Source organism: Corvus cornix, chromosome Z, assembly GCF_000738735.6.
Source record: "Corvus cornix cornix isolate S_Up_H32 chromosome Z, ASM73873v5, whole genome shotgun sequence".
Taxonomy (NCBI): domain Eukaryota; kingdom Metazoa; phylum Chordata; class Aves; order Passeriformes; family Corvidae; genus Corvus; species Corvus cornix.
Window position 1 is genome coordinate 59,192,429 of NC_046357.1, and position 21,958 is coordinate 59,214,386.

Here is a 21,958-nt window from a genome sequence, read left to right on the forward strand (position 1 = left end):
TTCTACCTGCAAGAAAAAGAGTGCTTAGGTGGAAGTGTCTGCTTGTAAGATGCCCAGTAAAGGGCTTCATAGGAATGACAGCTTTCATCACTCTGGCAGTCAGCAAAGAAGTTTCTTGGGCAAATACTGACATGGTTTTATAATTTTTAATTTTTTAAAACCTTTATTTGTCTTTTCAGTAATGTCAAATGAGGAAAAATAGAAAGGCTAAGCAAAGTTAATTTAAGTTATTCCCCACCCCCATAACTGCCACATTATAAAGGAATAACTCAATGTATATTTTCCAGGGGAAGTAACTCAGTTAAAGGCAGCGGATCAAAGTCAGGCTTCTGTAGCCATGTACTGCTCTGTTAATAGAAATGGAAAGGCCTGGTGACATTGAGGATGTTTATGTGTGAGTTTATTTCAACAGGTTTTGCAGCTGCCAATGATGATAAATTAAAATATTTACCAGAAAACAGCAGGAGAAACAGGAAAAGTACATGCTGAGGAGCAACGTGAGGAAGTCTCCCGAGAACCGCTAGGTTCTGGAGATAAGCAGTCCTTCTGGATTCCCATGAAAGGCTGAGGCAGGGCTGTATGTGCACCTGGGAAAGAAGGGAACACCAAAGGGGCTTTCCAAACACCTACCTAAAACCTGTAGAATCTGTCACTGTAAATTGCTGGGACTGGTCTCCCAGCTTCAGCCCAGCACCAACAAATGTGTGCAAGTGTGGATAGGTGTGTTCTCTACAGTTACTTAAATCTACAATACTAGTTTGGGTCTCTCTGTTCCGGCACTGCCTATCCTCCAGAGGAGCATACTGTGAATTCCTTCTTTGAGCCTATTAGTAGGTGTTGGGACCTTGTAGAAATAAATTAAAGCATTCCTGAAGGCTACTTCTGGATAGGAAATGGAACTGTTCCCTTGAGTAGAATCAAAATCTGAGTCAGCCTAAAGAAAACAAACCTTACAAAAATCTAAACCTGTGGGGAAAGGCCAGATTGGCAATTATTTCTTAATGTGTTAGGAAGACAGGTATTAAAAGTGGGTGAACTTGCTTGCATTTTATTTATTTTAAATATCAAACAGAATTTAGTTCTGCCAAGTTTTATATTTTCATACATGTCTTTTGTTCCTTTGAAAGTGTTTTAAAAATTGCTTAGCCAAAAGAAATTTGGGTCAAATTCGCTTGAAAAATTAATTTGAATGACCCAGTTCATTTGAAAATTCAAATAATTCCATTTAAAAAACCCCAAGCTTCTATGAATATGGAAGCCAGAATAAACTTGAAATTCACTGCTATTATGTAACAAGCATATTGCACCATATGCTTTCTTCATAAATCTGTCTTTTTGTAAAAGGAAAAAGAGGTCATCTGAAAAATTTTGTCCAATAACATATATATGTCTGTGTTGGGTATGACTGTTTCTTCAAGCCGCATAGGAAATCTGGTATCTCCACATATTACAGCATTAAAAAAAGTCCCGTCTGCAAAACAGACATAGCTGGGAGAAAGGCAGACCTCCCAGCAGGCAGGAGAAGGCATGGGAGCAGCATGTGTACGGGAAACACACACTGACCAGTGCTGCAGGCTTTGTTTCCCTGGGTGCCAGAAATCCCCATGCTGCCCTCAGCTAATGCCAGAAGGCAACATGCAGCAACAGAAGGGAGGCTCATCGTTAACTCTGTCTTTCCTGGATGCTGGATGTACAAAAGCAAATATCCATGTGGTGCTTGTGGCAGATGCGTAGTCTTCCTGAAACTTCGGGAGCTCTGGGGTGGAGCAGCTCCGCTGTTCACTGAAGACTTAGTAGAAGAGGTTTCTGCACGATTGGATCTGCTGTAGGCTGGGCATCTGAGAGCAGCTTGAGGCCTCTCAGCTAGCTACAGTGTGATAAAACTTTTATCCTCTTTTAAGCACAGTGAACTGGCTCATGATTACCTAAAGTGTGGGCTCACACTCCCAGCCGTCACAGTGCTGCTGGGGATTTGTGCATTGCCCTAGTAAGGCAGATTAGTGGCTGAAGCAACTGGTCTCTTCACCTGTGATCAGACTTTAGTGGGAGGAAAGCTGCAGAGAACCCCCCTCTTTACATCAGTCCCATTTTCTCTTGTGCTGGCAAATATGCTTGTTGGCATATATGAAGTTAGGGGTTATGTGTGAAAGCACATGTCCAGGGTTTATCTCACACCCACAGTTGACTGCTACCTGCAGTCCCACCATGATGAGCCTGTTAGTGAAGGCCACATGAAAGATTCAGCCTGAGGACATCTGCCTGTGCACTGCTTGCCAAAAACTGGATATAACTCTGCTGCTGGTGCTCTCCATACCTTATAATGTTTATCACAAAACCAGGTTGTTTGAGCAGGATGTAGGGTATGAAGCCAGAGTTAATCCCTCTTGTGCACTCTAAATGTGCTGAGCCGTCCCACAGCACCTGATCACAGGCAGATTTTCCAGTATTCAAAAATTTTCTCGTGTCCTTATTGATTACTGTGACCTCAATGAAATTAAAAAGGAAACATCCTCATCTATTGTACAGAAACTCTTCTAGAAAAAGAGTTATGTAAATTTAGGGGACTGGGATGTCCAAAGTCCCCACTAATTTTTTGTCTGACTTTTTTGATGCTGGCCTCATCAGTGTATTTAAAACAATGGAGAAACTGAGGCAGCAAGCCAATCTCAATAGTGCACATGGGGAAGGGAAAATGGCTCTAATCTTTTGAAGTACCGGCTATTGCTACAGAGCTGTTCTGTTGCCAGCATTTTGGACTGGCTCAGGGAGTCATTTCATTAGGTGCTGTCAGTGTTTCAGGACTTAAATAAATGGGCCCTTAACTCAGGAGCTGACCTTTGTGGAAGGGGAAAACAAAAACAAGAAAAAAAAGAGAAAGTAATAAATAATAATAATAATAATATAATTTTAAAAGTTGTTGCTGTTGCTGTTGCTGCTTTGTTGTTATTACTGTTATTATTATAGTTATTATTTTAACATGTTAATTTTCAAGATAAAATTTTGGAAATGTGGAGAGGGGGATTGTTTTGTTTTGGATTTTGCTAAAGAGGGACTTATCGTTAAGGCAAATACAGAATCTGCAATACATAAATAAAACTGATGTTTATCACTTCAGCAGGACTAGCAAATCCTGGTCTTTCTTTATATCCTTTTTAAATGTAAGCCAGGGTTTATTGATTTCCTCTGTGTGCTTATATATGTACTTTTTCTTTTCTGCACCTTAAAACAAAGTCAGAATTATTTGTCCTTCTAAGCTAGACCTTCCTTCAGGGAATTATAAATTTTCCATTAGGGGAAAAGCCCTGCAAGGAAAACTTCGCAGGAAGAATGCCTTCTCACGCTGGTGGCAGTATGTAGACGAGGCAAATGACCTGAAGCTGTGGGGCAGAGGGGAGCCGTGATTAAAATAGTTCCCTGCCTACTCACCTCCCCCTTCCCAGTTAGATCATCCAGAGCAGAGGAGATCAAGAGCATCTATGGGAAGGGAGGAGGAAAAGTCTGTGTCACTGAAATCCTAACTGCACCCCCTCCCGTCTCCTCCTGAGGACTTACAGCCTTCCTATTTATTGTTAAAGGCTGATTGCAAAGAGTTAAACTGTTTCCCTATGTCCGGTTCCAGAGTCTGTAGCCTTTGGCAGCCCCTGCTGCATCCAGCTGCAGCTGCTACCTGTGTGTTCCCCGGGGCTCCCGCCCGTGCACGCGTGTGCGGCGCCCAGATCCGCATGTGCGCACACGTGGGCTCTGACCTCTGGGCCAGGCCCCCACCATGGTGCCGAACCCATCTGTCCTTCCTGGGGAAGATACTAATTCAGAATAGTTTCTTCCCCCTCCTTTCCAACACTCAGAGCTGACCATGGACCATGTCAAACAATATACAACTGAGAAGAATGCAAATAAACGTAAGTCTGTGTAGCCCAGCAATGCAGCTAGCCGCCCACTTGTGAGATACTGAACTGGTGTACACATGATACACAAAGAATGCTGGCTGGTTTCACCAATCCCTTCAGACAAAAAGAAAAAAAAAGAAGAAAAGACCTGATCCTTGTCTTTATATCAGTGAGGTTGGAGTTCTTGCTAATAAAGGAGCTTTTCCCATGATGCAGTGTGATAAGGATTGGCCTACATGTAGCCCAGCAAGCCACTGCTGATGTTTTCTTGATTAGGTGTCTTATCTTCCATTGAGCTGCATCTGATGAAGGTTGCTGACAGCGTAATGGCAGGGAAAGCATCGGACAGCTCCATAAAATGGCAGCTTTGCTATGACATGTCAGCCAGGACCTGGTGGATGGTAAGTTGGTGTGATAACTTTTTTTTCCTCTCCCTGGACGTTTTTTTTCTTTTCTGAACTCCTCCTTCACTGTTGCAATGCATGTGCTGCAAAGTTCAGAGCGCGCAGTTTCCAGCTCCAGCTCAGTGACTCTTCAGAGCTCTAACACCAGTGACATAGGGTTTCTCTGCTGCTGTAGGTGCATGGGCCTTCTCATTAAAACAGCAGCTTGTAGAGCACAGGATTTTTCTTTTTCTTTCTCCATTTTATTTCTTCTCCTCAGCTCTCTCTCCTCTGTTTTTTTTCTTTTTGTTTTTTTTTAATTCTCCCCCCACCCCCCCCCAGCCCCCAATGAAATGCAAATTTTTCAGTGTTTGCCAAGCTAGTTGGTATGAGAATGTGGAGGTGGAAGCAGTCACGGAAAAAAAGAAAGCAGCCTTGTCATCATGCTCTTGGCTAATTGTTCTTGAGTTGGTCTTAAAAACAGAGCAATCTGCCTCTTTATTCTGTTTCCTCTGAATAATTATTTAGAAAGTGTATTGTATCATGTTATGAGCAGCCTCCTAATCACTATGCAATTGTCCCCCACGCTTCTCTTTAATTTGGAGTCCTCCTCCCTACCAATGAATGCAGTAACTGGAGCAACTACTGATTAATATGCTGCTTGTCATAATTAAATTTAGTTAATGAGGATATGCATATTCAGTCCATTTTTTCTTTGTTTGGATGAGCATGGCTTTTTTGTTCATATTTATACAGCTGCAAATGAAAGCAGAGAGCTGGAAAAAAAGCAAACCTTACAGAGCTCAGGGAAGGGTGGACCCTGAGAGACAACTTTTTTTAATGTTACCAGGCAAAGGAGCCCAAAACTTTACTTAATGAAAACAGTGGGACCAGGAGAAAGTATTTTGGGAATGAAAAGCTTTTCTCCTCAGCAGAACTACATGAAATTTTCTCCATATACTGATTTTCTCACGTGTGGACAATGGTCTCTTGTATGCAATAGCCATGCTATGAAAGGGACATTCGGCTGGCTTGCATTCCATTATGAATATTAATTTCATTCTTGGGTTGCTTTGTCTGGTGGAGTATTTTTATCCTTTTCATTCCTTCATTAATTGCCTTTGCTTGTTTGTCTGGATAATTATTATGCTTACTGCATGCGCTGCGTTTTAACAATTAGTACAGTGCTGAGACAATAGGCACTTTATTCTTGGGCAGTGGGTCTGGGGAGCACCAGTGGAGAGCACATCCCAGTGCCTGGACAGAAGGCACGTTTTTGATTATAACTGCCTTCCTACACTGCTTTGCAAGGACTTCGTTATCTTTCCAAAGGTGGATGTTGATACGTGCCTTCAGTGAGGGCATCAAACCTGAAGGGAGTATTTAATTTAAATTACATTTATTACTTGTGATTGCTTCTGTACTTTCTGAATACAGGGAAGAAGAGTTTTTCTGTCTTTGCTACTTGTTGAATGCTGGGGTAACTTTAAAAAGAGCAGTAGAATGTAGATTATAAAAAGCTGTTTTGTTAACCTACTATTTTGGTGGGGGTTATACTGTTTAGTATCATGTTTAGATTCATGTTTAGATCTTTAATCAGACTTTCTTCTTGTAAGTTTGTACAATATTGAGAAGAGCTGTTAAAGTGGCTGACAGAAGTTTAGACACACTATGAAATGTTTGCATAGTGTATTTCCTTAATATTGCATGTACAAAGGCTTGCTTTCATTAAGGGGCACATTTTAAGTTTAATATAGTGTTCACTAAGGATAGCTTTCAGTGAGATGGCATTGCTTCCAAAGGGAAAAGAAAATCAATACTTTCACTGCAGCATTTTATCCTGAATGGTAATCTGTAAAATACATGTAATATAAATGTTCATTGTCATGAGTGTGTATTTCATGTACACTTTGGAAAGGGAGTTTAAGAAAGCTTGACTGTTAAGTATGGGTAAAAATCCAATGATATTTTAGCTCTGCATTCTATTTTGCATCATATTTCTAACTTACAAATTCGCAGCTGTAAAATCTTAGGCAAATCCATGTACGTATCGTACATTTTTTCACTCAGGAAAGAAAAACCTTATGCTTCAATTCCATGGTGTGCAAAATATTATCACAAAGTTTATTTTATAGCTATTTACAGTAAATTCCTATCCAAAATATGCAGTGTAAGTAAAACATTAAGACTTTTGAGTGAAAAAATAAAAGGAAGACAGCATTCTCCATCTTTCTGCTTCTGCTTTTCTTGAATGATTGTAAACACAGAATTGTAAATACCTTGTGGGGAGCAGGAAATATTTCATAAGATGGTTCCTCATAATTATAGAAAGTTAATTAACAAATGCTATTATGACAGGCATCATTATAAACTTGGTGGGTTTTTATTATACATAAGCTGTCTATTAACTGTTTTGCAGCATGTAAATATTAGTATCAAATTTCATTTGAATAAACCTAAAATATTGCCTTTTGATATTTTTAAAGCAATTACATTGGACTATTCTAATCAAAAAAGACAACATTCTGTCTTTCTCTTTAAATTAAGTGGAATGACTGTTAAGCTTTTAGACTGCTTATTGTTTCCTATCTTACTGTTTATTTCCTTCATATTATTTTATTTGGCTACAATAACATGTGGTTTGTCAGGGAAAAACCAAACAAATATAAATTACACACTCTCCGTCTGTGTTCTCCTGAGCACAGGCATATTTACTAAAACACAGTTGGGCAAAAGCTTTACTGAGATGCAATAAACAACCAAATACAAGCAAAAGTAAACTTTTAATATGTTAAATAATTGAATATATAGAAAACTGTTAACTGATTCTCTCTTTCTTCTTCTTGGTGTAAATATGACCATCTGAGTTGTGCATCATGTTATTTTTGTATTAAGTTTTCTGTTGAGGGAAAGAACAGGAAGTCAAGAGATAGAACCTATTTATCAAGTACTGTTCAGTACAGCTGGGAAATAATCTAGAAAATTTTTTGGTGTAAAATCTCCATTTACAAAGTGAGAAGTAATGCTGATGAGGGTGACTGAGAGAATGATACCCATAGAAACACTAGATATTTTTCATTGTTTCTTCATTAATGACAAATGGCTATTTTGGGATTACAGTCATAATTATGTATATGATTAACTTCACAAATTTAGTAATTCATCACTTTACAGATCTCAAAATTAAAATCTAAGTAGCTATTTACACAACTTTCTGGTATTGCTAATAGGCTGTTGGATTTTTCTTGTGAGAAAAGATTCCAAATATTTCCATCTAAGACATCTATTGAAAACTATTTTGTTAAGCCTGTGCCTAAGTCTGAATCGATGTCTCTGGTTTGCAGATCATTTTAATGCATTTCTATAGAGGGAAAATACATATTCTAAAGAAAATCTCTTCTTCCTAATCTCAAAATCCTATCTTTGTACACAAATTTACATGCATCTGCAGCAGAGATAGTGAAAAAGTGTCTATTCAAACTCTTGGGAAAAAAGTATTGAAATCACAGGTTTTACTAAGAACAATCCAGAGACAGTGAAAAACTTCTGATCTTTTGTAAGTACTGGACATTTTGTTATTCTTAATGGCTTGATCTGATGATCAAAAACATCATAACAAAATCTTGGAATAAAAAGTCTGTCATTACAAAGTTTATCACATCGTATTAAGGCTGTATTAATAGGGCATATAATCCAAAGTGGAGGTTAGAATAATAACAATTTAGATGCTATATTTCAGCATTAGAAAGAATTATTCCAAGCCTAAATTTGTTAGTAAATCCAGGTTTTAATGTGCTTTTTGGTTTAACACAAATGTTAATCACATTCCAGGGGAGTTGCAGTATGTCAATATTTTGCAGCAGCACATCTGTGCAGTTTTCTAATTTGGATTAAAATGATATTCATAACACAACAACTCCATCAGTTGTTCAGATGTATAGCTTGTAAATGAATCCTTTGTTCTCAATAATGACTTTTAATTAAATGATTTAGAAACAAATGTCAGTATAACTGTGGACATATTGAACATGCTGTTCTTATTCATGGACCTAGAACACCATATCTTAATTCTATAAATTTCAGGGGGATGAGTGGGTAAAAGGATATAAGGTTATATCCATAAGCTGCTGTTCAGTTTTCCTTACACGAACGTGCCAACAGCGTACGTAACGTACTGCAAGATCCTTTACTGACTATGTAATGCTTATTCTGAATGATGAGCCACAAGACATCTTTTTGAAGATATGTTTGTAAGCTTATGAGACACTTACAAGTATGTAATTTTTAGTTCTGGTTCAGAACCATTGCATTTCTGTCTATAAAAAATATTTGGCTCAGGTACTCTGTATAACTGGACAACTCAGAATAAGTCTGTTTAAAATCAGAAAGGTCTGTATGGAGAACTGTAAATACAGAAAGCATGTTCATTTCTAATGTTTAATGTTTTTTATTATGGAATGGGGCAATAATCTTCCTTTGTCAAGCGAAAACGCATTAGCAGTGCACATACTAACATTATGCACATACTCACAGTGTGCACTGGTGTAGAATTAAGGTGTTGTTGATCACTTTTAATACTCCTTCATTGCTGATTTAAAAAAATGTGTCCTTTTAACAAGAAAAACACATTTGTACTTATTGACAAGCACATATTTCTTTAACTCCTCTCTGTCTTTAGACACAAGTGATCTATGTCTTTCCAGTTAGATTTGCTCTTAGGAGTTGCAGCACCTTCTCAGCAAAGTAACTTTTTCTGCTTGTGCTTCATGCTTGTATCCAGAAGGCACTCTACTCTTGGAGTCTGATAGTGCCTCCGGTTTGTCTGCTCACTCTGGCAATGTTAATAGTTTTCTTATGGTGAAAACTGTACACCAGCAGTACTATGAATGTTAGTTTGTGTGAAGGTGTGCTTGTGACTGTGTATCTAAATATCTGTGCATTGTGTTGGCGTAAGGCATGATCCAAAGTTCACTGAAATCAGGAGAAAGCAACTATGTAATTCTAAAGCATCTCTCTACAGCATGAAAAGTGCAATTGTAGTTTTGATAATGTAATTGTGATTTACACAACTGTAGTATTCAAGATGTAATTAACATTGGTGTTTTGTGTACCTGTTCAATTATAGTTTTCCTTTGTAACTGCTCTGAACACATATTATGACTGAGGAAATGTATGTTCCAAATAGGCTATGGCACCTTGCTGTACCTGAATCTTCTGTAGGACCTACAGAAATTCTGTGCAGCTCATAATAAAGTTGCTTTTTCTGTTCTGAAGTTATCACTTGATTCTTTCACTTTCTTTCTCCCCCTTCCCCCATATTTGATTTCTTTGCTCCTTTTTTAAAAAAACTTATTATGTGAAAAAAATTCTAGCTGGAATTTATGGTCTCCAATGTTATTTGATGATGACTGAATCAAAATCATGAAGAAATAAAGCTGATTTTTTTACACTCTGATACTAATAGACTGAAAATTCTGTCAAAACAGGAAACACATTTACTCTTTAAGATATATTTTCAGGGTCCTAGTGTAAGACAATAGAATTACAATCTTGAATGAAGCAAAATCAGGACAGAAATGGAAGAGCTAAGTTAAAGAAAGACAGGTGAAACTTTCTGCAATTTCTTTTTGCAATTTAATTTAGAAAAATAACTTGCTCATAGAAAAAAAGTGAGTAGGTCATTCCTTCAGTAATTGAAGAAAAGAGATGGCTAGGTGTTAGCTACAACTGGCACTCAGATTGTAGCATCAAGGCAAAGATAGTTTGAAGAAGAAAGAGCTCCACTGAGAAAAATTAAATCAGTTCTTTCAAATCTGTAAGCCCAATAGGGTTAGAAAGTAGCTTTGATTTTCTTTATGAACTGCTACTAGCAACTTTAACACTTTGTGCTATTATGCAGTGATGCAATTAACTGTCTTAAAAATTTTACTACTGCTGTTCAGAATTCAAAACAAACCCACACAATCAATACTTTAACAGATCCCATGCCTTTTAATGTCATCTAAATGTTCCTCTGAATGTTCAGTGTAATCTAAAAGTTTTTCTGTCCTTGCAGTAGTATGCAGTGATAGGTCAATGTTGTTAAACAAAGGTTCAGTGTCAAATATCACATCTCAGATTGTCATAGTGGAACGTCAGTTTCTCAAAGATATTCAGCACTGATGGGGAGATTTTCTATTTAGCATCATTTCAAATGGTGACTCACTTCTTAGGGAATATTGAATAATACTACCTTCCAGTGGAAGTGAACTTAATTCTTTGTAAGTCAAGGAAAGATTGTGCTTAGGTAGGTTAGACTAGATGTAAATTTTCCCTGGGCTCAAGAAAATGAGACAGTAGGGTTTTCATTTCTTCCATATAATGAAGACTTTTTATTTATTCCATGTAATAAATTTGAACCAATAAAGTTATGGGGTCTTTCCTTTAGGGCAAGCAGTCTGTAAAATAAAGCTGTTACCAAAACCTATTATCTTGAGAATCATGGATAAAATATAGGAGCTAAATTTCACTTAAAAACAAATAGAGGATCAAACTGAATTCTTTAATACAGTGTCTTTAAATTAAACTAGTTAAATACTTAAAATGCTTCATCTTCCTATTGTGGCACTGCCAAGTTGTCCCATTTAACCAGTCATATTCCATTTGCTCTGGCACACTCATGTTTGTTTGCTCTAACTACCTTTCTCATGTTTTGAGAAACTCTCTTTTTATAACGCCTTTTAAAATTACCTTCTAAAGGATATTAAACAAGACTCTGTCATCAGAAAAAACTGACTGTGCTCTTTCCATGCATTAAGGTGTCATTATGCTACCTGACAGTAAAAGTTCATATAGTTTCAGAAACCACTGAGATTTGCTGTGCCACCCTGGAAGTCTGATGGGGATTTTATCTCTCAGAACATGTCTGCAGACACACTGACGTTTTTTAAGCAGAGTTTACTGCCTCAGCATCCCAGCCACAGCACTGTTCCTTCATGAGTGTAAATGAAGGCTTTCTCAGTGAAATCCTTGAGAATGCTGGGGGGAAATGGTGGTTGGTTGCCTGCTGGCCACAATATTGCTGTGGTGTGTTCTTATATCAGCCATTGGTTTCCCAGAACAGTCATCTCCCTGGCTAGAGCAGCAATGTAGAGCCTGTCATGCTAAGAAAGGAGAATACAGTCCACATAAGTCTGTATAAATATTTTGTCAGGTTTTTTAGCCTCCCAATCAAATTTATTTTTTGAGTGCTCTTTCACAAGCCCAGCATTAGGAGAAGGTATTAAACAGATCTGACCCAAAGGCTGCCATTTATTCACTCAAAAACTATGGCAGAGGCACCAGCAGCAGCACTGGCTTTCACTTTATATGTGGGCTTGAATCTCAGTTCTACAAGGGTATAATGCAGTCCTAAAGCCCAAGAGTTTCCTATCCTTGGTGCTGATAATTAGCAAGTTGGACAGACAGGTTAGGACTCTTGGGGCAGGATCTGAACTCAGCCATTTTCTTGATTTGAATTATTGTTTAAGTCTTCAGTAGTGATTTCAGCTCATTCCCACCAATATGCTTTCCAATTTAATCCTATTAATGATGTGTCTTGCTCCAACTTCATGCTGTGACTTGTCATAAAAATCTACCCTTTTCACTGAAATTAGTTATGAACCTGGAAATTATTCCAGAGGGGAAAACATGATGAGTTTCTTTTGAGCCTGAGACTACCTTAGATGAGGAGTATTTGTCAGTGAGAGAAGGGAGAAATTATTTTATTCTTTCTCAGGTAAAATTACATTATGTAATGTTAATGCTGCTGCCCAAATAATTGGTGTAAAATCTCACTTTAGTGCAATGTGAATGTGTTAATACCAATGACAGGTAAGTTCTGAATAACTAAAAAGTCTTACCCGAAGTTAATATAGTACAGTGATCTTCAGACCACTTCATCCAGATCTGTTTTTCCATAGTGCTACTAGAATTATCTCAAGTTATCTCACTGAAAAGTGATAGAGGAGAATATAACTAATTGTTATTGTTCTTTCACAAATCAATAAGCAAACCAATGTAGCATTAGCTGACAGAATGTCTACACTGAGTAGCATATTAATTATTCAGGTGTTCAGTCCATCTAATTGCCTTATCAATGCCTTTTACCACAGAAGAAATTGTAGAGGCCTTTAACTCTGAAAGATGTTTTTAGTTCTTGGAGTGAATGATTTTTTTTACATGCTATACTCCCTGGTATTTTTGATACAGTGTCTCTACATCCCAAATTACACATCAGCATGGGAACACCCCATGCTGATGTGTAATTAGAAGTTTGCTGGTATCTGATGTGAAGGTTGTCTCCTCCTTGACTAATTTTAGTGAAAATTTTAATTTTATGTATACATTGTCAACAGCAAAATAATATCCATACAGAAGTACAATATGTGACAAGGATGGAGGGGAAAACACTCAAATTGTCTCTTAGGCAATTTTTCAAGTGAAAGGCCTGATTTCATCTTGCTCCAATTTAAACTGCTGAATCTAATAAGACCCAGTAAAGACAGAATTGCAGCTCTCCTGTTTCAGACTAGGTATCCCAAAAAAAAATTTTTCCAAAGTGTTTTGGAAGTCGCTTAGATTTTTCCGTAAGTTCTCCAATGAGTTTTATAACACTATACTCTTAATAACATTTGTTGTAGAGTTTATATGCAGATGTTTTTAGATTTTTTTCTTTTTGACAACATATAACACCAGATTTAGAGTGGTATTATTCTGCAGTAGTTTGCAATAAAAAACTTGAAGAAGTACAGAATAAAATCTGAAATGTGCATTTTTTACTACAAATAGAAAAGATAATTGTCAGTTTAATTTACTTTTTTACTTCACATGTTGTTGCTACACTTAATTAAAACTGCCTAAATTGACCATTTGAAAGAACTGAAAAGAAGGCTGTGTTCTGGAGGATATTCATGTGAGGTTTCTTTGTAAATTCCACAACAGTGGCCGTGCCCTTTGGTACACATTTTTATACATCTGATGCTCTGTATATAGGCCAAGAGTGAGCTGTAATATTAAAATAGGTTTTGACACGAGGAAAGAAATTGTGCAGAATTATTTTGCTGCTACTTTCTGTCATCCAATATGTGGATGGTGATTTACCCACCCTTTACTGCTCTGCATTCTACAGATTGATCCACCATTAACTTGTTACTTGTATCTTGTAATCAGGTGGTCTTGATACACAATGATGAACGTATCAGAGCCTTTCTTTTCCTATCAGTGTCCTACATTTTTGCCAAAAATAATGAGCTGTCACAGTGTGAGTTCTGGAGACCAGATTAGTGCATGGAAGAATGAGTAAACCTGTACACTAGGAGCATAATTGAATCAAGTGGAGCATAACAATGAGCATGTTACAGGAGTTTGACATGGAACAGGGACAAACTTGAACAGGCTGCTAAATTGTGTATGTACACCGATCTGTGCTTCGTTGTTATGCTATGAAGATTAGCAGTCTTGATGTACCATGTTCGTTATCACCCAGCTTTCCTGGCTCAGTTTCCCTTTGTGCACTGTTAGCTCAGACTGAGGTGTGAACTCGATGCTCTGTTTTCCACACATGATGCTTTTTGGCGGCACATTGTTTATATATCAGAGCAGCAGGGATTGCAGTAGCATGGTTTGAGAAACAGGCTTGAAGTGTAACAGCAAGCAGGTATGAGTATAAAGTACATAATCTGCTTCTATAGGAAGAGAGGAGAAACTGGGTGACTGATGGCTTTCTAAAAAAAAAAGCTGCTCAGGTTTCTCCTGCATTCCAGGCTGGAGTGGAAGAGAGAATTCAAGGTTAGCACTGAGCCCCAGAGTGCTGATGGCTTTGTAATGGAAAAAATTCAATTATGTGAAATATTAGACTTGTCTCTCTGTCTTAGCTCTCCTCAATCTATTTAGTCAGGAAAAAAAAAGAAACTTCTCAACAGATGCCTGGCTGCCTGGGTACAGAGAGGAAAATCATAATTTGTCTGTAATCCCTAATGCAAACAGTTGTTCATTAAGAAACAAAACTAATGTAATCTTGATGATTTGCTTGGATTTCTACTCTATCATGATGTTTTGTACAGCTGGCAGGCTAATGTAATTTTACTTAGGAACGCAAAGCAATCTGGTACTCAGACAACACCATGTAGATTTAGGGAAATTTGGGGCTCAGATTAGCATAATACTAACTAATCATGAATATCATTTGCATTAATTAGAGTATTGGGGAAAGATGTTTTTTAAATGGAAGAAAATTGAAAGAAAGATTAGGGGCAAGGGCTTACAAACCTAGTTTTGCTTTATGCAAGAATATCACAGATGATTTCTCCTATAATGCCTAATATTTTAATGTGTAAGTATTAATTAGAGTATCAGCAAAAGATTGTTTCTAATTAGAAGAAAACTGAAAGAGAGATTAAGGGCAGAGTTTATGAATCTGCTTTTGCTTGATGCCAGTATGCAGCAGATGATTTCTCCTATAATGCCAAAGACCTTAATCTGTAAAAGATAGGGTGAATAATACACTACACAGTAGAGATACTTCAAGGATTTTTTTTTAATTAGGCTCATTTCAAGCTAAAAGAGAACTCGATGGTGTGTGCTTGCATCCATAATATTGCTAACAAACACAAACTAGGTAGGTAGGAAAAAAATATTTGAAGGCATATGCTGTAAGTTAAAATGTAATTGACCCTCAGCATTTTAGCATTTGGTATAGCTGTTTTCTTAATAATTAAAATATGCCTAGGTTATACAAGTGCTTTCTTTGAAATGAAAAAAAAAGGGTTCAATGTTTTAGACTATGTTAAAAATATACTCTAAGATGCTTTCTATTTTAAGGCTATGATCTAGATATGCAACACCTCTCTTCCCTACATCGGGGTGGTCACTCAAAGCTTTGAGAGAAGATTTTATGGCTATTTAAATACAAGATTAGGAAAACTATTACTAGGTATGCCTTTGCCTACAGTTTTTTTTTCAAGAATTTTCTGTATGCTTATAATTATGATTATTTATTGTTGCAATACAGTACTGTAGAATTGCTATAGTATACAATTTCTTCAGTAGCACCGAAGAGTTCTTGGTTAGACAGTGCAATTTCAAAGTAATGCCTATTTAGTCACCAAAATTAAAGCACAATAGATATTACAGTGTCTAGTAGCAGATCTAATTTGGAAGAGTACAGGGGTATTACACAATGGGGCAGTGTTTTGTGTATACCTCACATACATTGCCTGTTCTTACAGAACCTATAGTTATGACGTCTATTTGTTTGGAGACCTAATCCTAATAAAATTTAAATCAGTTTTGCCTCTGGCAAACTTCTGAACATTTTTTCAGAATGTAGCCTGAGCCCTTTCTAGCAACATGAAGCCTGTTCAGGCTACATTCTCAAAACATTCTCATTTTGTCAAGGGTGCTGCTTCTCAAGCTAAAATAGCATGCAGTGTTGTAGGTTAATTTTGCCTTCCAAGCAATGTCTTGTGAGAAGTTCAACCACACACCAGCCTACTTAATAATTTGTAGATGTGTTTATGAGCACTGCAGAGTGCTCAGACAATTAGTAGCTGGATATATTTTCATTCTGTTTTCACACAAAGCCTATCTTGATAGTGCTAACATTTAACTTTAAATGAATCTTCTTTTGCATGATGATCCACCAAACTAGAGAAACTGGATGATGTCTGCTAGAATTCAATATATAAATATTTCCCAAAAGCATAACTGAGCAAAGAAAGGAAACCTATGTTTAATAATGTCATACAGCAGTAGTGGTTGTGTTTGACAATCTCCCTTTTCCTGCAGACAGCCCAAACTGGTTTTCAAAATACTATAGTGATGAGGACAAATGTTCAAGGAAAGACCCTTTTCAACAGAAACAAGGGTAAGAGACTTTTATTTAAGGGAAGGTACGATTGAGTGCATCTCCTTAGGTCTCTGACTAAAAAGAGAAAATATAATTCTGTCATCAGAGCAAGCAGAACAGTTTTAAGTACACCTTCAGAATATTGGCCTAAGTAGTCATTATAGGGATATCCACAATATGCATCACAACATAATGTAAAAGGCTTTAAACATAATCAAACTCTCTCTGAAAAAGAAGCAGGTTAATTCATCATGTTGATGACTAAGCTTTTTATATATTTTCATGTATTTGCAGCTTTGTAGATTTCTAATACACAGCTGTAGCTCGCAATACTTTTCCTACCCCTTCTCCCCTACATTTTAGAACAGTAAGATAACCTTCTAACACATATTATGCTACATTTTTGAAATATTATTTAGTCTTGCCTCTTTAGCCAAGAACGTCTTATTTCCTTTTACCATATATCCTAGAAATAATAAATATGGGGCTAGAAACTTGGGGAGGACTCCAAATGGGGAAGAACCAAAAGGGGGAATTACTTAACTAACTGCTCTTCTAATTGGACACTATTGTTAAATATATAAATTTTTAAAAACTTACAAAATTGTAGAAGTCCTTTATCCCATGTGCATTTTGCCATATTTGCACTTGGAGGCCTCCAGTTAAAGACCTGACTTTGTATTACTTCCTATATTAATATTGTCTTGGAAATGTGTTGTTTTGTTTCTATTTTTGAAGGCATCAGTGTGATGACCTCTGTCTCTCATACTAATATTTCTTAAACTAACTTATGGGGAGCGTATCCCTGTGACCAGTATTGCAGTGTGTGGTACAGATGAACTCTGTGGCTGAAGCACAAGAGCATGCCCTTTAGCCAAGAAATCTGGGCACTATTGCTGAATCTAAGTTCATTAGCAGTTCTGCTTTGTGCTGAATCCTCCTGCCAGGCAGGAAAAGTGTCATAAAACATCTTTCCTTAATTGTTAATAAATGCATACAGAACAGCGATTATGAAAGCCTCTCTTCCTAATGAAATTATATATATATTTATGTATATAGAAATATATATAAATAAAGCAGCTAAGGAAGGAGAGGCATAGGAACTCCAAGTTCCTGAATTATCCCAAAAAGTACAGGATAGAAATTTTGATTTAAATAAAATGTAATGTCAATGTTCTGTGGATGAATCTGCAAGAAAGAAGTGCCAGACCCCTTATGCCAAGCCTTACACTGAATAGAAAGGTCATTTTTTCTGAAAAAGGGAAAGCTCCAAAGGCATTCCAATATGGTGATTTTATCATATCTATAACACTACCTTTGGTTTTATCTGAGATGAGTAGGTAGGAGACACAGGAAAATACAGTGGCTAAAAATTATGAAATGCTTACTTTACAAAAAGTAGTATTATGTAGATTTTGCAAGTATTTTTACAAATGTTGTGGATTGTAATTTGGTTTTCCTCTCTAAATTTCCCAAGCTTCAAGTACTTTCTACTTCAGATCAGTGAAAAATATTTCTGGTTTTATTTATTTACTCCTTTGGACTGAAAAGGTGGGCAGTGGGAAGATGGGAGGCAGAGAGACAGAGAAGATGGCTCACAGATGGGCAGACAGTAACTTAAGTTATGCAACAGCATGTTACACTCACATCCAGGAAAATAGAAGACAAGATTGAATTCCCTGCTCTGACACATAGTCAGTGAATGCAGTATTATTCTTTTATTGCAAACATACAAAGTAGAATCAGAGACTCACTCCAAGATATTTAACAACTGGAACAAGAAGTGAAATTTAGGGGATATATCTTTCATCTAAAGGAGAATAAAGGTGGTAAAATTGAGTTTCCCACACTGATGATATACCCTAGACTGAGCTGTTGCTTTTCTTGCTCACTCTTTCCCCCTTTTTCTTATTTAACAACAAAAAAAATATATTTGGCCTCTATTTCTGGTTAAGGTTTTATTTAAACCTTTGATTTTCTATTGAAAGTTTTGATTGGGATTATTTGGCCTTTTTGAGAAAAATGCGCTTTCAACAAGAATTCCCAGACAGCTCAAATCCATGCTTGGATGAAAAGTATGTGAAGTCTTTCATCACTGATTTAATGTTTAAAATAAAAGTATTTATGGTACTAGGTTGCACAGCATTCTTACCTTTAAAAGTGTCTCAGCAGGTCATAGTCAGATCTAAAAATTTATTTGAAGACATAGAACATCTTTCAAGAAGTTGAATTCTTCCTATTCTATGAATAATGGGTACACAGCACTAGGAAATGTGGTCAGACAACCACAAGCAACTTTTAAAAAGCATTTTAGGAAATTACAGCTCCTTACCTGGAAGCAGAATCCTCACTTTTGGGGCAGTACTGGTTTTGATATATGTGCTTTTGGGCAGTACAGTACATTTTGTTGCTTTGCTCCAAGCTACTGTTGGAATTAAACAATAATATATAACATTTTGAACTCGGACTTAGTTTGCTGCACTTAACACACTGGTCTTCTTTGGAATGGTAATGGACTTGGCTGTCTCAAAGCGTAAGTTTAATACAACCACAGCTTGAAACAGAGATACTAAATCTTGCTTGAAACAGCTGAGGTGAAGGAATGTTTTGGCAAAGGGATAGTATTTATGACTTTACTTTCCAGCAGCTCTCAGGTTTGCTCATTTTATTCTTGAGATAGAATTGAGAATAATCCATGTCCATAAATCAACATGCCATGGTGAATCCCAAGGTGATAGCCTAATAACAGCAATCACCACAGCTCCTACAACTTCACCTGATGATTTTTCTTGGAGAAAGACCAGACGCAAAGTTGCACAAAAACATTGCTCTGGCTCATTCACAGCAGTGCACAGGGAGGGATTCATCTGGTGGAGACAGTTTGCTATGGTGTAGACATCTACATCGGAACAAGTGTCCACAGCCTCCCTGTACAGTTAAAAGCTACTCAAACAGTGGAGTTTTGGGAGGGATTTCTGTCTCTAGCAGACATCTGAATTAGGATATCTAAATAGGCACCTTATCTCATATGTAGGTTAACTGATTAGAGGGTTGTCCTTTTGTTCTGTTGAGTTACCATCATTTTAGGTGTTAATTCATAGAATTTTTGTTGCTATCTACAAAGAAATTGCATGGTAACTTCAGTGACATTACCTCAGAAATCTCTGAATCTCTTTAGATTAATATCACTTTCCTCTGATTATGAATTTATGAATTTATGAATTATGAATTTATTTTTCCTCTGATTATGAATTTCTTGAGAAACTGACTTACTGATCTCTCTGCTGTAATTTATATGGGCACTGCACTGAGGAACATTTCTATATGAACTAAATGATTTTGACTTCAGAATGTTTTGGTAAGGGAACAAGGGAGGTTTTGTCTGCCTTTCTTTTATTAAAGGTTCATGAATATTCCACATATTTCTATATATCTACATATATTTCTACATACCTTTGAATGATGCTCTTCAGTTACTTCAGTTACTGCAGTGTTTGACTGCAGCTGTTTCACTGCCTGGCTGTGTTGTACATGGTCCCATGTTAAGCTGAGGTATATGTGAGAAAGAGTACTTTGAAACCATAGTGTATGACACAACAGACTTCAGGAATTCAGTTTTGCAAGAAACTTGAGACCTGAATGTCATACAAGATTTTGAACTGCCTACAAGCCTGTTCACCCTCACCAAAAAGGGACTGAAAGAATTCCTGTAGGGAAGACTGTTTTTCAGAAGCACTCCAGGAACTTATTTCTCTAATTAATCTGATACTTGAACTAACAACCAGGCGAGTAGCAGCGTATGTTTCAAAGGCACAGTCAGTTTGCTGACCATTTCCACCAAGTTACTAATCGTAATGGCCAAGTTTATCCCTGCTTTAAAAACTTGGTAATGAAGACTATGTACTAATCTGTGCTTAGAAAAAGATTAGAAGCTCTCCTTCTTTCAACTACTTATGAGTGAGGATGGGCAGTTGAACACATGCAATCACATGCCCTGTTCCAGAGAAGTGATTGTTTTCTGAAAGACACTGTTGTGTTCCAAGTTGGCAACTTTTTGTGTGTCCTCTTAATTTGTTTTGGAGTGAAAACTGATTCTCTGGTGTTCTGTGCACCCAGAGTCCCTATCAGTCCTGTTGTATTATCTGTTTTTATTTTTAGCATGCACTCACAGCCAGAACTGCTCATAATCACCTCATGACTGGCACTAAGAAGGATTCTTCCCCCCACCCCCTCTTTTTATTTTTTTTCTCCCAGCCTTCTAAGTCTGTTGGGAGAAAATCAAGAGCTGCCCTGGTCAGAAAAGCACTGGCTGCTCCTCTCCCTCTGATCCCATGGCACAAATTACATAGCCACAGGAGACTATGCCCATTTAGAGAAGAGATTAAATGGAGTAGGATTACTTAGGCTGGCAGGCAGGTGAGTGAGAGGATATGTAACAGAAATATAAATGTTCCGAGTTGTAAGGAAGGCGACTGACTGATGCCCCTGGCAGATGGATTAGATGATCAGGTGTTAGGTCCCTTCCAGCTGAACTTTTCTACTCTATTATATTATACATAACTAAAGTGGCACTCAGTGAGATGGGATACATTCATCGAGAGACACACAAATAATGTTTGCTATGCCAAGTGATTAACTAATAGAACTCATTGTTAAAGGATATTATTTGACAAACATTCACTACTTACTAATCTTGCTGGGCTTAGTAGCGAAATTAGCAGCAGGATCAAGAATGAGCAGACTGTCTTCAGTTCAGAGAAGTTTGTTATTTTATTATCACACATATATGTTTAGTGACATAATAATGCTGTGAAACTATGTTTATAAGCAGAGAAAGGTTCACCTTGCAAATGGGTGTTTTTACTTCTATTTGTCTGATCTGCTCCTACAATTCTTTTCTAAATTTTGCTTTGTAGTTAACAAGTGACCGTGTCCCACTTTTTTTACTGCCTCTATTGTTAGCTAGATTTATACTCACTTTTTTTTCATCTTCCAAGCGATTAATGAAACAAACCTTTCTCTGAAGTCTAAATACATAAAGCAAAAAGCAAACAAAAATAATTAAAAACTTGAAAAATAGAATAATCTTTAAGGTCTTACATTAAAGGCTATAAAAACCTGAGGTTGCTAATTAAATCTAAACTATATCCGAAGTCAAAACTGGTGACATGCTGATGTTTTAGTGACATAATTCAGAAGTAAATTCTGATTGAAGTGGAACAGTTATATTGGAGCCAATGTCTTAAAGACAATTCAGCCTTTTGCCTACTATGATATGAAGCATTCTGCACCAATTTGTACATCAAAAATGCAGAGTTTCCAGATGCTGTGTCCTCAAGATAAATGGTCCTGTAACTCTGAGGAAGCAGGATGGAACTCAGAAGCCCAAAGCGTCGAGTTCTTTTTTGCTGCAAACCTTCTCTGCAACAACATTTTAGGTTGTCCATGTCTTTTTTCCCACAAGTATGAAATTTGTTTTTTTGGAGGTGTGGATGCTGTGGCTGGGCAAAGCAGAGGCTAGAAGAGCGGAAGAAGTAAACTACTGAAACTATGAAAAACAGGGTCCTCATTATGCTATATTCATCTGATATGAACAAACTCACAGTCTTCTAATGTATGTTTTTATCTGCAAGCCTAGTACAATGTATATAAATGAAATTACTTCTGGACCTTTCTGCCATTCTCAAACATGCTGATGACACCGTTCCTTTGGCAAGGAGAGAAGAGCAGGCCAAGCACTCTGTCAGCGGCACCATACAGTTTCTTCTCATTTCATGAAGAGCAGAGGCTTGGACTCTGTTTCTTTGCTCTGTGTACAGCCT

The 21,958-nt window shown here is 37.1% G+C and overlaps 1 protein-coding gene across 6 annotated transcripts in view; it reads left to right on the forward strand.

Moving 5' to 3' along the window:
* Nucleotides 1–4,177: 4,177 nt before the first annotated feature.
* The window catches only part of NFIB (nuclear factor I B), a 264,049-nt gene continuing 246,268 nt past the window's right edge, over nucleotides 4,178–21,958 (forward strand). For all 6 annotated transcript variants that reach the window (XM_019281923.3, XM_019281926.3, XM_019281924.3 and 3 more), the window contains exon 1: nucleotides 4,178–4,288. In XM_019281923.3, coding sequence (XP_019137468.2) covers nucleotides 4,193–4,288 — 96 coding nt within the window. In that variant the 5' untranslated portion in view covers nucleotides 4,178–4,192. The remainder of the gene's footprint in view (nucleotides 4,289–21,958) is intronic.